Source organism: Phalacrocorax aristotelis, chromosome 17 (genome assembly GCF_949628215.1).
Source record: "Phalacrocorax aristotelis chromosome 17, bGulAri2.1, whole genome shotgun sequence".
Classification (NCBI taxonomy): domain Eukaryota; kingdom Metazoa; phylum Chordata; class Aves; order Suliformes; family Phalacrocoracidae; genus Phalacrocorax; species Phalacrocorax aristotelis.
In genome coordinates this window covers 2,206,961-2,221,583 of record NC_134292.1, presented here as the reverse complement: position 1 = coordinate 2,221,583, position 14,623 = coordinate 2,206,961, and the positions used below count along the sequence as shown (strand labels likewise).

Sequence of the window (14,623 nt, the reverse complement as noted above, 5' to 3'; positions counted from 1 at the left end):
TCAAAGCTATTCCAGTGTCCCGTTGTAAATGCTCTGACTCAAAGGCCTCACAGGAAGATGTACTCAACAGCTAATGACACATACATGACCAGAAGAAGGCAGTAGTTTCCATTCACTTCTCCCTTCACATCTGTTTTTGGGCATTCACTCTCTTCGTGTTCTAGTGACATCCCAATCACAGCTGAACCAAACAGAGGGGGGCCTCTGGAAAACTCATGCTTTCTAAATTCTGTTCCAGAAGAAGAAATCCTTCAGTCTTTGTTTGACTGCACTCTTATAAGCACATCCCCTCACCTGTTTTTTCACTCCCCCCTGCAAGGGGCATTATATTGTTTGCACTGGCATTTCCCAAGTGGAATCCAGGGAGCTTGGCCCAGCTGGCCGCGCCGCAGGCAAGCAGGCAAATTCCTGGGAACTGCCAACCTCAATGTCTGACTTGGCAAGCCCATGTGAGAGCCATTATGCCTAGATTAACAGCCACTTATAGCCACTAATACCTATTTCTGGTAGCAGACAGAGCAAGTTTGCTGTAGTGTATCTAGTTACAGCATCTCATGTCAGCGGCACAGGAATTCACTGCAGATCTGCATTACAAGAGCTGAGAAGCAGCCTGTCCTCTGCTGCAGTGTGTCCAAGTGTGGGTGTCCAAGGAGATAAATCACATAGGAAGTTCTTCAGGTGATCTCCATCCTTAGCTTTCATTTAAAACCAGGCATTTCGCTATAGTGCACACGAAGAAAGCTTTGCAAACATGACCCTTGAAAACATGACCCGAGAGTTACCAAGGCAGAGGCATGCCTGAACTTCCAGACAGCTCTAAGGGGAGGTGAGCCCTGTTCATTTCAGGCAGTGCTAACTCAGATGCCAATAAAGACACTTTAAAGGGCAATGCTGTTTGCTTCCCACAGCATATGAGAAAGGAGAGGAAAGAATGCAAATTCAACTCAGTGATGCTTTGCTGTGGGCAGTCTGTACATGATGCCTGGCCAGGGGGTGGGAAGAACAAGCTGTTTCCTCTTCTGGAGCAATCCTCAGCTCTTAGGAGCCGGTTACACCATTCTCAGCCCATTTTGCAGCGATAAGAGAGCTGCCCCAACTGAGTTATGGAGGAGAGGTGCCTTCCTGAGGGAAAGGGAACTGCTGCTTCCTAGGCCTAAGATGTGATATCTTTCCCAGTGAGGCATAACACTCCCTTATGTTCCCACTGCGCCAATCTCTTCCTGTTCTTCTTCTTTCTCCTTTCCACTGTCCTCTCAGCTCCCACCAGACAACTTTCCACCAGGTCCTGCTGCAGAGATGGAGGTGGGACAGGGGAGGAGAAAAAAGAAAGCTGGCACATGAAGCACTGACTGTCCCCAGGCAGCCACAGTTGGTCCACAGCTTCAGTAAGAGGCAAGGCAGCCCTCGCCAGCTCTCCTGAACTCTCAGCTCTGGTTCTCCTCAGCCTCTACACTGGCGATCACTGAAAACCACACGCACATGGGACAAGGATGCTGCATTCCTTCCACTCCTTGCACTGAAGCCGCAGAGATCTCCCATGGCCAAGGTAGAGGGTCCTCAGAAATAGCTTACAGGCTGCATGCAGACATCCATGTGTTCTGGAGGCTTGCAACAACCTGGCCTTCTTTTCTGTAGGGTAAAATGGCATTAGCAGGCCAAATCCTTTCTCCGGCCCAATGTTAGGTCCTTTCTACCTGCATTTGTGCACAACATAGGGTTCCCCATGTCCCACCAGCACAAACCCCGACTCCTCACAGCCATGTCTTACAGGTGCTCACTTACTTTGTGCTTTAACCCTTCGGCTCCCCACCATGCGGAGGTGCTTCCGAAAATTCCTGAAAAAAATGCCAAACAAAACCTCTGAGAAAGGTAATATGAAGCAATACCTGGGCCCAGCAGGACTGAAAAAACTAGAAGGAAAATCAAAAATGGGAAGACGGTGTATTTCCTTCTGGGCTACAGACCAGGTTCCCAGCCTGCACCTACTCAGTGCTGGGGATGGTTATGTTTGCCAAGAATGTGGCTTTTCTTCTGAACCTCCTCGGCTGGTGGTAGAGGGCAAATGAGGTCCTACATGGCAGTGCCCTTCTCATGGCCTGCTTTCACTTCCCTATGACGAAGGCACCTGTGCTGTAACTTTGCTGAAGACACTGCCACTGCTCATGCTGGCAATGATCCCTCTTCTCCTAGTAAGCAGCACTAACTGCTCCCCTCTCTCCTTTCTCCCACACTTGTTTCAGCAGGGAAGTGGGGTGCCCAGGCTCTGCCCTGCCAGGCAGCATGCACACACCATGCCTGTGGCTGTGCTCATTCCCAAATACATCCACAGCAGCCACTAAAATCCTACCCATGCTGTTAGCAACTGTGCAGCCCATCCTACTCTCCAAGGCAAAGAGCTGGCAAAGACCAAAACAGCCTCCTCCTCCTCAGATAGCATGGTTCAGCAAGGCTGACGGTCCTCATGGGCCTGCTCCCTGCTAGTGCTGCCTGCCTAACCTCGTGCTTCCCTGCCCAGGGCTCAGGCGGAGTCCAGTGGGGCTGCAGAGTACACAGTGCCAGAGGAAAGCCCACCAGAGGGGAAGCTTCGGGGAGCAGTTACGCTCCCTAGTCAGGTCTGTGTAAAACAGACCATCCCAGCCATTCCTGAGAGACCATGGCAAAGGGACTCTCTGTCCAGACCCTCTGAGTGCAAGGGACCTACTTCTCTTAGTTTCTCACCTAGACTGAACCAAACAGGACAGGAACCAAACAGCACACCAGAAGAGACACAGGGAAGAAGCAGCAGGTGGACTAGCAAGAAAAGCATCACTCCTCCGTGTACTCTACCTGGGGTGACTTTGCCCTGCCCTGCAGCTTCCATGGCCCCCAAGGATGTCAGTGAGCCTGTGTACCAGCAGCCTGCATGGAGTGGCGGAGCCTTCCTGGATTCCCTCCTGCCCCATCAACACACGCTGCAGACATCAAGCGACACACACTACTGCTGGTGAAAGAAGTAAAATGACAAGTGGTCTGGCTCACATACAAGTTAGTGGGGTGAGTAAGGACATGTTACAACCATGCAGATGCTTTAGTGAACTAATTTGACTAGAAGGCACTTCCAGCACCCACATGAAGTTGTTCAGAGCAAGTCAGATATGTGTACTCTGATACAGAGACATCAACCCAAACACCGCCCTTCTGGGAGGGAGAGCACTTAACCCCTGCCACCTCCTGCACTGTCCGCCCCCTTTGGCCCCGGATCTCTTGTTGTCGTCAGGATCCAAATTCAGCAACTCAAGAAGGAAAACTAGCAGCTGGGTAGCAAAGCTGGGAGCAGCATTATTCCATGACAAATTTCCACCTGCACTTGGGCTATTAATGTTCATTTACAAAGCTTTATTTTAGGTCCACTTGGGTCTGTAAAGGTTCACTGCTGTTGCTCAGACAACTGCCCCCTTTAGACAAGTAACTAAAATAATTTGCTTCGCTAACACATGCTGGACCACCTCTATATACAAAGCCTCTGGGGCATGTGATGGCTGATAACATGGGCTGTCTTACTGCGCATTCAATTCAAATCCAAATAAATACAGTATTTTAAGGGCACCAGGGTCGTTCTTTACACAGAAAGGTCTTAGGCATATGTTGTAACTCATCAGAATTAAAACCTTTACAGTCCACTGTGATCAAGATCATGATCGTGGCACTGTGTGTCCACCAAGATCATATCAGGCACTGAGACAGAGATCATACCAGACGCTCAGCACCAATGTTAATTGCCAAGGCCACTGTTACCTCCTTTGGGCTTTTGGCATTTCAGATTAAAATCCATTTTTCTGTGAAATGCTCAGTTGCCCTCTCCACAGAGAAGCATCTTCAGACCCTAGCAGGGAAAGGGGTAAAGCAGTCTTTGCCACAGAGGAGTAGTACTCCCAGCTGCCTAGACAGCTTGGTCTCTCCCATGAGTGTGGGCTGAGGACAGCTGCCTAGATACATCTTCTAAATACTGCTGAGAGCAGCTCCAGGGAGAATCCAGCTGCTCAGGGTTAACCATTGCACTAAAAGCTCAGAGAATGGGACAAAGGCCTTTTTTCCTCCTCAGCTCTTCTAGAAAAAAAAGCACTTTGGAAACTGGTGCCTCTTAATGTGGGCACCCTATGGCTCTCTAGATCCTTCTGAGAGCTTTCTGCAGCTGTATTGGTCCTCAGGCCCCTCTGTGCTTGCATGTTAGCACGAAAGGACCGGCACAGCACTGCCAGGGGAGCTGCAATCTGCTCTGTTCGCAGTGGGGCTACATAAACCTGTCCAGTCTTCCTGCCTGGCTCCTGCTATTGCACCCAGAAACCCCAGTGTTACTTGATCACTAGCAAGATCTCTTCACCCATCAAAATTCAACAAACATCCCTCAAGTTACAATGATAAAATTTCCTTATTGCTCCCTTTCCTGAACAGTCCTCCTCCTGATAGGCTCCAGCATGCCACATGGTCTGCACAACACTATGCCACCTCCATGGCATCCATCCCAGCCAAAGGGGCTCCAGGACGGAGCAGCCCCACTCTGCCGCTCTGCCTGCGGCAGTTCATTCACACTCTGCAGAGAAGCCTTTTCATTCCCCCAACAGAGGTCAGCGAGAGAATTACTGAAGTACATCAATGTTCTGCAAAACTCCCAACAGCACCTCGCACGTGCTCGTCTCCCTGCAGCAGTCACAAGGTTCAGCAAACTACTGGGCATCACTCATTCTTGAGGCAACATCCATCGTGTGCCATGCCAGGCAAACCAGCTTCCCTGGTCACCAGACACATGGGGCCAAGCACTGAAGAGGCTGTGCCATAATAACGGAACTTCGAAACCGCCTGAGGCCACGAAGGGCTGCCCAACAACCATCCGACACTGCACCAGGGCTGGGGTCCTTCTCACTCCCTGGAAAAGAGAGCTGAACACTAACTGTCAGGCAATCCTTACAGCCAGCCAGGGCCTGTTTGCATGGCACAGTCAAAAGCCCATCATTGCTACCCTGTCTCCTCTTCACCATGAGATAAATGCAGATAGGCTCCCACTGTACAACCCTGCCTAGACCTTCAGTGTCCACAGGAGGCGAAGGGACATGCTGACCACTCACCACAAGGATGACATGACTCTGTCCTCTATCCTGACTATACAGCATCACCGAGATATATGACTCCTACTCCTGTATTTGCAAGCCATGTGAAGAAGCCTTTAACACTCGCCTCTGTCTAAAAAATTCTGAGAAATCTCTTTCTTTTTAAAGATACACTGTCTATTTATTTACTGTGTCTTTAGTTTTGATTCTTATTTCTCTCCATTATTGGTGAAAAAAACCACCACACTTAAGTTGCTAAGGAAATAAAAAAATCTTCCTGGCAATTTCCCAGTTAAGAAAACCTCATGTTTTTCTCCCACTTTGTTTTGAATAGTTCTGAAGTCATCATGGCAGTTTTAACCAATCATACAAATGCTGTGTTATCCTTCTTAGTAGGCTGCCAAAATACACAAGCTCTGGCACATTTAAGAAAACAACAGTTCTGATCAAAACAGTGGCTAAGTGATGTGCCCTGTGAAGCCAGCAGAGGGAAGCCAGGACCCTTCTCTATTACCTTGACAAGGAATCAGTCCCCATCCCCTCCTCTTTCCTTCCTGTTCTTAAAAAAAAGAAATATTTAAAATAATAGACTTCTGGTCACGAGAGATGTTAATTCCACCTAGGTCTCAGATTTCTGAGATGCATTTTAGATGAAGCAACAGCACATAAAAGTATTCAGTTAACTTCAAGCAAATTCCAAATATTTGGGAGGGGGCTGGGGAAATTGCATGTTTAAATTTTTTTATTATATATTTCTCTGAGACACAGATCCTGTATACTATATTTGGAAGCTTAAAAGAAACTTGACAGTGTTCCTTTAAGAAGATGGAGATCAGCTCTCTTGAGCACTGCAGCATCATTCACCTCCGCATTTCCAACACAGCCACTGCTAGTGTCCCTACGAACAGCAACACAGACAGGGACAACCACGTTCAACGTCATCAAGCGTCACTAATGACACCCGAAGGGCCCATGCAACACCAGGCAAAGTTATGGCTATGGGAGAAAACGGGCCCTACCTCTGTATAACAGCTGCGGAATCATTCTCTCGTTTCCGTCTCTTCCTCTCTGCGTAGCCCCTGAACGCCCTGGGAAACCATTTTAAGCCATTAACCAACTACACAGCTTTGAACTGGAGAGGACATGAAACACAGACAGGAAAGCTCTCACCAGACAACAGAGAGAGATTAGGCTGACCAAGGAAGACAGCCGGTCCTTGCAGGACTGCGTGCGAGTCAGGGGCCCGGCAAAAGACTCACCAAACCAAAAGTCCTCACTCCCAGCCCAGATAGGCTGGACAAGCAGTTGTTCCTAAAGCAAACATAAGAGTGGCCAGAACACGGCCCAGATAATGGGGGCGAGCAGCCATCGTCCCTGCTACGGAGGAATAAACCTAGGAGACTGCAGGCACAAAACCTCTGTACACCAGGACCAAGCGGGACAAAAGCACGCTAGCAACTGTAGCCTCCATTTCGAAGATGAGGACGGTTGCGCTGTGATCCGTGTAGGCCTACCAGGTGCAGCCATCTAACCTCTTGCCAGCTGACTAACAGCCCTAGCGTAGGGAAAGCACAAGTGAATATGATGGACAGAAGAGGAGAGGAGAGTTTATCCAGGACACCAACAGACAAGGAAATAAAAAAAAAAAGAATTAAGATTGTACTTACGAGATGCTAGAGATTCCAGGAAATGCAGGGAAAAAGAAAGAGAAGAGGAATTCATTAGTGCTCAGCCCCAGCCAGTGTTCTGAGGGAATTCTCACTCCAGAAAGAATATTTCTTGTTAGGTGGAAGGAAATTGCTTTTTAAATTAAACATTTCTCAGTGGTGAGACTCCTACTTGACCGAGCTAAATCCTCCCAGGGGAAGCGTTGGCACGTGGCTTGGATAGAAATTAAGCTCTGTGTAGACCCAGAGAATACACAGATGTACAACTGACAGCTGAACGTGGCCCGTCAGGCTACGACGCGAGCTCAGCATCATGGGCTTCTGGAGCAGGGAGACCTTCTCCCACAGTGACAGACTCCTGACATCAGCTCATGCTGTCTGGTCTGTGAAGGAAGCAGGCATGGTGGGCTGAAAAACACTAAAGCAGAGGCCAGGAGGACAGAGGCACCTGGGGCAGCCATTCCAACCAGCTTAGGGAAGTGCCCTGAACTTCTGGAGATGTTTCTGTGCCATTTCAAGAGGCAGCACAGAATCTCCAGAAACATTATCCGAAGAGCTACGTTAACCAAGGGAGCTGTGCTCCTCAAGGGCTTCCTTAGGGCACCATTCCCCAAGCCAACCTCACTTTGGCCTCCAACAGCTCCAAGCCTTGTAAGCCCTGCCATGGGCCACCATCCTGCACCAAACCTTGCGCACAGCAAGGATGACTTCAGATAGCAAAGGAAAGCTGCTGATTTTGTGCATAGTTTGGAGTGTCAGATCAGAACTATAAAATACCATTCACTGTTACCAACCAGCATTTCTAAAGAGGAAAGCACCTGCCAAATCGCCCTGGGACTGCCCACAGGCCCTGTCACCCTGGTGCCCAGCTGGGGTGCCACCAGACTTTAAAAATCCCTGAAGAGGAGGCAGAGGGACATAGAGACTCCTCACTCCCACTGTCGGGGTGGGATTAGCACCCCACCATCATGCATTAGATTCCACAGACTGGCACCAGGCAAATGCCTCCCCCGTTGCTGTTCCCCATGCTGGGAGGGTGGGTCACACCTCTCCCCAACACCAGATCCAGCCCTCCCTGCACCAGTTTTACAGGTCTGATCCAGTCTGGGTTATCCCAACATCAACAATCAGCCTCTTTTTGAGATTTGAGAAGGGAAAGGTACGAGGGAAAGAAGAAACGGCAGAGAAATAGATTACAAAAAGGACACCAGATCAGACAAGGAGAAATAAAGAGAGCAGTAGAGCTGAAGGTGACACAGACATTAGAAGGACACAGGAAAAAGTGGGCAAGGCTGGAGGAAGGCCTTAAAAGGCAGAGCAGTATCTCATTTCCCTCATTGCTTGCCTTGGCTTTCCAGCCAGGTAGGAAATACTTTAAACCAGGAAGATGGTATTTCCTGACAAGCTGAGTACAACCTGGAAATGAGGCTTCCCTTATTCTCTTCAGTCCTTCAAGAACTGCCTCCTCCCAGCGCACCGCAACCAGGGGCGCCAAAACCTGAGTGGAGTGTCGAGGGAGAGGCTGTTCCTGACTCGGATCCGTTCACATGTGGCAGAGATTTTATTGACACCTGCTTCAAATGACCAGACCAGCGCAGAAGCTGTAGGGCTGTATCTCATCCCATACAGACACACTCCTCTGGAGTGACAGACGCAGGGCAAGCCTGGAATAATGTTCCCTCAGGGCAGTGGCTGCAGCAGAAGCAAGTGGTGGAGGGTCTCAGCTGGTGCTCCCACAGGACCCTCGCTCTGCACAGGCAGCCAGGGACAGGGCATAATGTCACAGAGAAAATAAGGGAAGCAGAGAAGAGCTGGGTAGCCCAAGGTGTTAAAGAAAGTAAAACCAAACAAGTGGGAGTAGTAGGAAGGAGAACTAGTAAGTGCAAAAAAGAAATTAATAAGAAACAAGGTTATCTCTCTCTCTCTCACCCCTGGACTGTGGTGCCAAACATACAACTTGATGGCTCCAGGCTCTCAGATACAGCTTTCAGTGGACTGTGAACTTTAAGATACACAATAAAAGCTACAGCAGTAGTTTCACTTACGCTTGCATAGTTGTAGTAGCAGTTTGAAAACTGAAGAGGTTCTCTTTTGGGAACCAGGTTCGTATGGGGACATCATCTGGAAGAAAGAGAGCAAAACCTGAGAATCCAGTGGACAGAGACATCATTCAGAGGGCAAGACTTTCCGAGCCCTTTCTCTTAGTCCTTTTCTTCAGCATCCTGCCCTGTACTAAACAGGGGAGTCTCATCCTGGTCATGCACGCTACCTCTGAGTGTCTTATCAATTTGTGCAAAGCCTGAATGAAAGCTCTATCCTAAGTGTGGAAGATTAGAACAATCCAGGAATTACAAAAGAGACATCTGAACAAGGAAAAAAAGAAACCAGCGAAAGAAACATTTTTTCATTAGAAGCATTTTCCAATCTCTGCCTTTTCCTTAGTAACATTAGTTTGAAATGTCCCATTCATCCAGTCCTCTATGATACAGCCTCCCATGGAAGATGAAAAGCATTCATCTTCCTTACTTCAGAACTTTAAGCCTGAGAGAGACTCTCTTTTTCTACCACTGAAGCTTCAGTAAAACCCTTCAGACACCTGCCCCTGATGACCTGGCCTTCATGAGTTTTTCTGCTTTTAGAAGTCAAGCTGCACATCAGCTATACAATCTGCAGATGACTTTGTGCTCATTTGGTCCTCTGTGTTTGTAAACTGCCCTGCCTGAAACAGCTGCAGATTATTTCCTAATTCTGTTGCATTAGGACACTGCATTATCTTCACGTAATGACCACCAAGACAAAAAACAGGCAGCAAAGTAAGTCGCTAATTATGTGTGTGGGACAGCGGTGACCAGAAGGAGGAATCCAACCAAGAAGCAGCTCTTGCTGAGAACTCTCAGGCTGATGTCGGTCAGGCAGGGAATCAGAGGTGTATTAAAATCCACCAACACAAGACGTGTGAGATCTCAGTGGATTGGTTCCCTGGGATTTGGGGCTACCTGATTTTATATCTTGCTTCACTCTCAATTTGTTGCCTTCTTGCCACATGCTGCTGATCATGTGTCTTCTTTCACTCATTCAAGTTTTAAGATCATTAGCAACTATGCTATCTTAGTCATTAACATTCTGGCATTGTCAAGAGTATTTTTTTAATTCACTTTTATTGGCCAAAACCCAATCATTCCCTACATGTGTACTGCAGACATAATTACTAGAGACCAGATATCTTATGAAATGTTTTGTACAGATCATCATCTACTACAGACTGATCCTGCTGTTCCCTGAAAGTACAAAAAGTGGCTGCAATTAAAGATGTCAAAAATGCTAAATGCAACTGGGGAGGCTTCCTTTGAAGTGAAGCTTCCAAGAAATCATATAGAAAGCTGTAACAGCCACTCCTCACTAACAGTTTATTGTCAAGTCTTGTATAAAGGCACCCTAAGGAAATATATGTTAAATGAAAACTGCATTCTAGTATGCTAAATACTTATTATGAAGTTCCTGTGTCTGCTCTCCTCCAAAAAAGATAGAGAAGAAATGCAAAACAGCTCAGACTGTAAATGAACGACTTGTTTGAAGTCTTGAGCCCACAAAAGTGCTGAAGGAGGAGAAGTTGTACAAATCCTTTTTAGCCAACAATTCTGTACAGACTTCTCAGGGACTACACATCTCAAAGGACTGACAGTCTCTTAATATATTTTAGAGCTTTTAAGCCACTAGCTTTGATTCAAAGCAGAGCTTATGAAAAACACCTAATAACCTTATGAGGCTTTGCCTGGACAATCACCGGAAGCCTCCCCTCCTTTTCTGATAGGCAGGAGTCAACACAGGAAAGATATCACACCCCTACCCAAAGCACTCAGTGGAGAATAAAGGATTTGTGACCGTTCAGAGGCACCTCTTTACCAGCCAGAGGTAGAACAGCAGCAGAGAAGCACACAGCTGGGGACGGGGGAGCACAGCTCAGCACTAGAGCTCATCCAGCTAATTAAAATTCAGATTACGAGTATAGCTATTTTGCTTCCAGGAGCAGGTAGCACGCTCATTTTTGGCCAGGCAAAGCATCTTGTTCTCCTTTCTTTTTACCATCAGCTATGATGAAATAGTCAAGGTACCACGGGCCTGGGTAAGACTGGAGGAACCCCACCGCCACGTTCAGCATCTCCAGCCACTTGACGGGCTGCATGAAAATCTCAGCACCTCTGTCCATGAGTGGATGTGTTTGTATCAGATGCTTGGAGCAGCACAGGAGACGACAGCTTGTGCTTCTCTGGAACGGTGTTAGGCATAAAAATCCATATTAAATTATGCCAACCTGGCCTAACTGCCATGAGTGTTGGTTTGCTGCAATAGTGTGTCATGTAAACCCAAACAGAAAGCAGCAGTGTAAAGTGAACCTCTGGGGAAATTAGTCTGTCTCTCTCGCCTCCATTCATCTCCGCTCTGTCTTCTCTGCTAGCCATGCATGAAGGATATTCCAAGAAATACTTCTTGCAGCCCGTGACAGTTGTGCCATTCAACTCTCCATTTTTCTCTGAGTAACAACACTTGGACAGAGAGCACAAACGAGACCAAGCTGCAAAAACCTTCATTCCATGATGCCAGTGCTATGAGGGCATTTAGTCTCAGCGGCACAGCACTGCCTGTGCAGCCACACGTGCAAGCACTCAGAAGCCTGAGACAAGCAGCGAGGGTAGCTGCTATCTGCCTGTACGAAACATGAAACATTCATGGAGGCATCTGCAGGTTCAGCGCTGTCAACTCTGTTCCCATTTAAGGAACCACTCTGACATATTTTCAGAAAGGTAAATGTCCATTTCACATTGATAACTGGCCCTAACAAAAATTGTTGCCTAGCTGAAAATACATACTATAAATCCCAAGGCCCAGAAAGAGAACATAGCATCACTCTATAGCATTTGCTAGGACATGTTTTCTGGCAAACAGGTGTTTAGATCCAGCTATAAGGAGTTAAACTCTTTCATTAGTGATCTGGAGCTTTCCTTTGGTTCTGCATCAAGTAACCTGCTGCAGTCCCACAGTGCATAGCACAACTTTGATTTGTTCGGGAAAGCTTTCAACATAAATCCATCAGCACTAGACCAGGAAATCTTCACTTTCTTAATTCAGTATGCATCACGAGGCTGCAACCCATTCAGCTCAGCACGCTGATCTCCAGAAGACCAAGCCCCTGGGGTTGCGATCTCCTTTACTGAAACGTTTTTTTTTTTTTCTATCCTCACACAAGCATTCTGGCTGTGTCATCATATGCAGAGCCATCTTTTATGATCGTATGTGTTTTACCTGTTAAAACCATAAAAGATTTCCATACAGGAAATCTTTTCTCACTCCTTTTCTTGCACTTATGCAATAAAAATAATAGAGTGTAAACTGGCACATGTAGTGTCTGATGTAAAGCCTCAAAATCACAGGGAATAAACAGAGAAACAATGCTTAAAACTGCACAGGGGTTAGTAGGACTGTAGGTGTTCTGCACATTTGATAATTAGTTCTTTTTTATTATTATTTTTCAGTGTTAGGGCATGTATTAATTTAGTCATAGAATTTCAAGCACCTAGGCATGAAAATATGGTCCAGAACCCAAACTTTCAGTGATTTTACCTGCAGTAAATATCACTATGGTATTTACTAGAAAACTATGAACTCAGGAAAAATGTACAGTTTGATCTCCACAGTTCTTATACTCAATTTCTTTTCAAGGAGAAAACCTTGACCTTTCCTGCCTGGACACTCGAATCTAAAAGCCTTGATATGTGTTTACAAAAAAAAAACCCCAAAAACAAAACAAAACAAAAAATCAGACAAATTAGGTCAGACTCCACCAGCCACATATAGAGCTGACAGGCGAAGATGGACAGTGTACTAGCTTATAATTCAAAGCACATAGATTGTGACATATATTTGATTAATGGTTAAGTTTTTAAAGACAATCAGAGATTTTTTAAAATGTAATGAATTATTACAAGCCCTATTCCCCGAGAGGATTGAGCAAATGGATAGTGAGCGGGGAAGAAAAGTCCAATAGTGTGTTATTTGCTAGTATTTATGGAAAGCCCATGAGGTGGCACTACATGAGAGACCCTGCTAAACTGATTCCAGCCACGCAGATGAGTATTTCAGGGACACACCGAAGTACAGAACACCATATCTGAGCTGAGCTGAGGCTTGTGCTGAGCACCCTGGCACGTTCACAAAGATTTCGCCTGCCTCAGCCCCAGAACGAGGCAGGGGAGAGAGGGTCCTGCTCTGAACTGCCTCCTGGATGAGCATAAACGTAGATGCATTGACACAGCACCTCCTCTCTTGCCCTTCCTTCAACAGAAAGGGAGCCCACAGAGATCACCCTCACTAAGCTACACGAAGCTGTCATGAAAACCACCCAGCTCATCTGCTGCTTACAAGCTAGAGGCAGAGACAACAGAGCTGGCCTCAGACTGAGCTCAGCTTATTTCAAACTCCTCCTTTGACAATCCCTTTCCACGAATGCTGGTGCAAGGTACCAGCAAGATGCTGAAGGCGAAACACTACAGGGCCCAACCTGAGGCACGTGGCAATGAAACCTCCATGCTGGGATGAGATGGGTGTCACCCTTCAACCCTGTGTCGATGAGTCCCTTTGTGTCCTTCCAGCACCCAGCACTCACCCTTACTTACCAGACACTCGATCGACACTATACATCCTCTCCAGCCTTTTTCTGTGCCACCCAGTCTCACCGGTTTGATGCTGCTCCAGGTCAAAGGAATGCTGGGAAGGGGCAGCCAGCCGGGTGCAGTTCGGGCACTCCTTGGAGCCCTGCCGGCTGCCTGGCCAGCCCTTGCAATGCCTGCTAACGCCATGAGAGCCACCAGCACTGTGCACTTGGTGGCCATGGTGGCATTCCTCTTGGGCAGCCCCCTTCATCACCACCAGTTCCATGCTTTCGTTCTCATGGTCTGACAGCATCGGCCTCTCGCCAGAGATTGTGTAGACTCGTGGCTTCGGTCCCTCGCTTGGCATCTTCTCTGCCTGCTCCTCGGAGAAGCTCCTCTCAAACTTGCCGTCTGAGATGACGGAGAGCCTGCGCTTGTTCTGTGCCGCCTGCTGCATCTCAGGGGAGTCCTCCTGTCCAATGTAGGAGTCTGCTAACAGGTGATCTGAAACAAATGGCACACTTTCCTTAAAACCAAAGCACCCCAGACACCAATAAATTTAGGAGGCTCTTTGTTACTGCTGCAGAAAGGGGAATGGGGAGAGAGATATGGTAGGCTCCCCCCAGGAACCTTTTCAGATGAACGTGTGCCCATAGTCTCCAGAGCTGGTCCTGAAATGAGAGACATTTCTCACAAATATGCTCAATATTTTAAGCGTGCATGGCCACCAAACAAGGCTAGAAGCAAATGCAGGTCTCACTGCACAGTCTGAAAATGCCTACGTGTAAAACAGCCCTTGTTCAGCTGCACAGTCCTGTTGGCTTCAGCAGGTTTAGCCATGCAAGGGAAAGTTTGCAGGACAAGGACCAGCACAAACTCCTCCAAGAAGTGACAAACTATGGGTGTTTTGTACACCAAGTTATTATTTGTTTTAGAACTAAGGAAAAGGGGCAAACCACTGGGGTTTGTTTTTTTTCCCTCTGATTTTCTGCCAATTCTGCCAAAAATGCAAAAATACTTCAGCCGGCAGCTGCAACACAGCGTCCTGCTCTCTGCAGCACCCCTGGTTAGCAGGCCTCGTCGGGTGCGCAGGTGGTGACAGCACAGCCTGCGGAAGCTGTCCTGACGGAAAATGCAGCCGCTCCCTTTGTAGGGTACGAAGATCGAAAGGAGAGAGGCCCATGAGTGCAACTATCTTTGGAGCCCACACACTGGATGAAGTGCC

General features: G+C 47.5%; 1 protein-coding gene across 6 annotated transcripts in view; it reads right to left on the bottom strand.

The window, feature by feature from the left end:
* NSMF (NMDA receptor synaptonuclear signaling and neuronal migration factor) overlaps positions 1–14,623 on the bottom strand; it is a 46,767-nt gene that overhangs the window by 13,854 nt on the left and 18,290 nt on the right. For 3 of the 6 annotated variants that reach the window (XM_075111782.1, XM_075111783.1, XM_075111784.1), the window contains exons 3-5: positions 13,423–13,902; positions 8,797–8,872; positions 1,783–1,835 (exon numbers count right to left, since the gene is read on the bottom strand). In XM_075111782.1, coding sequence (XP_074967883.1) covers positions 1,783–1,835; positions 8,797–8,872; positions 13,423–13,902 — 609 coding nt within the window. Of the gene's footprint in view, positions 1–1,782; positions 1,836–6,103; positions 6,173–6,751; positions 6,758–8,796; positions 8,873–13,422; positions 13,903–14,623 lie in introns of all 6 variants that reach the window. The other 3 variants (XM_075111786.1, XM_075111788.1, XM_075111785.1) reach the window with 2 other exon arrangements.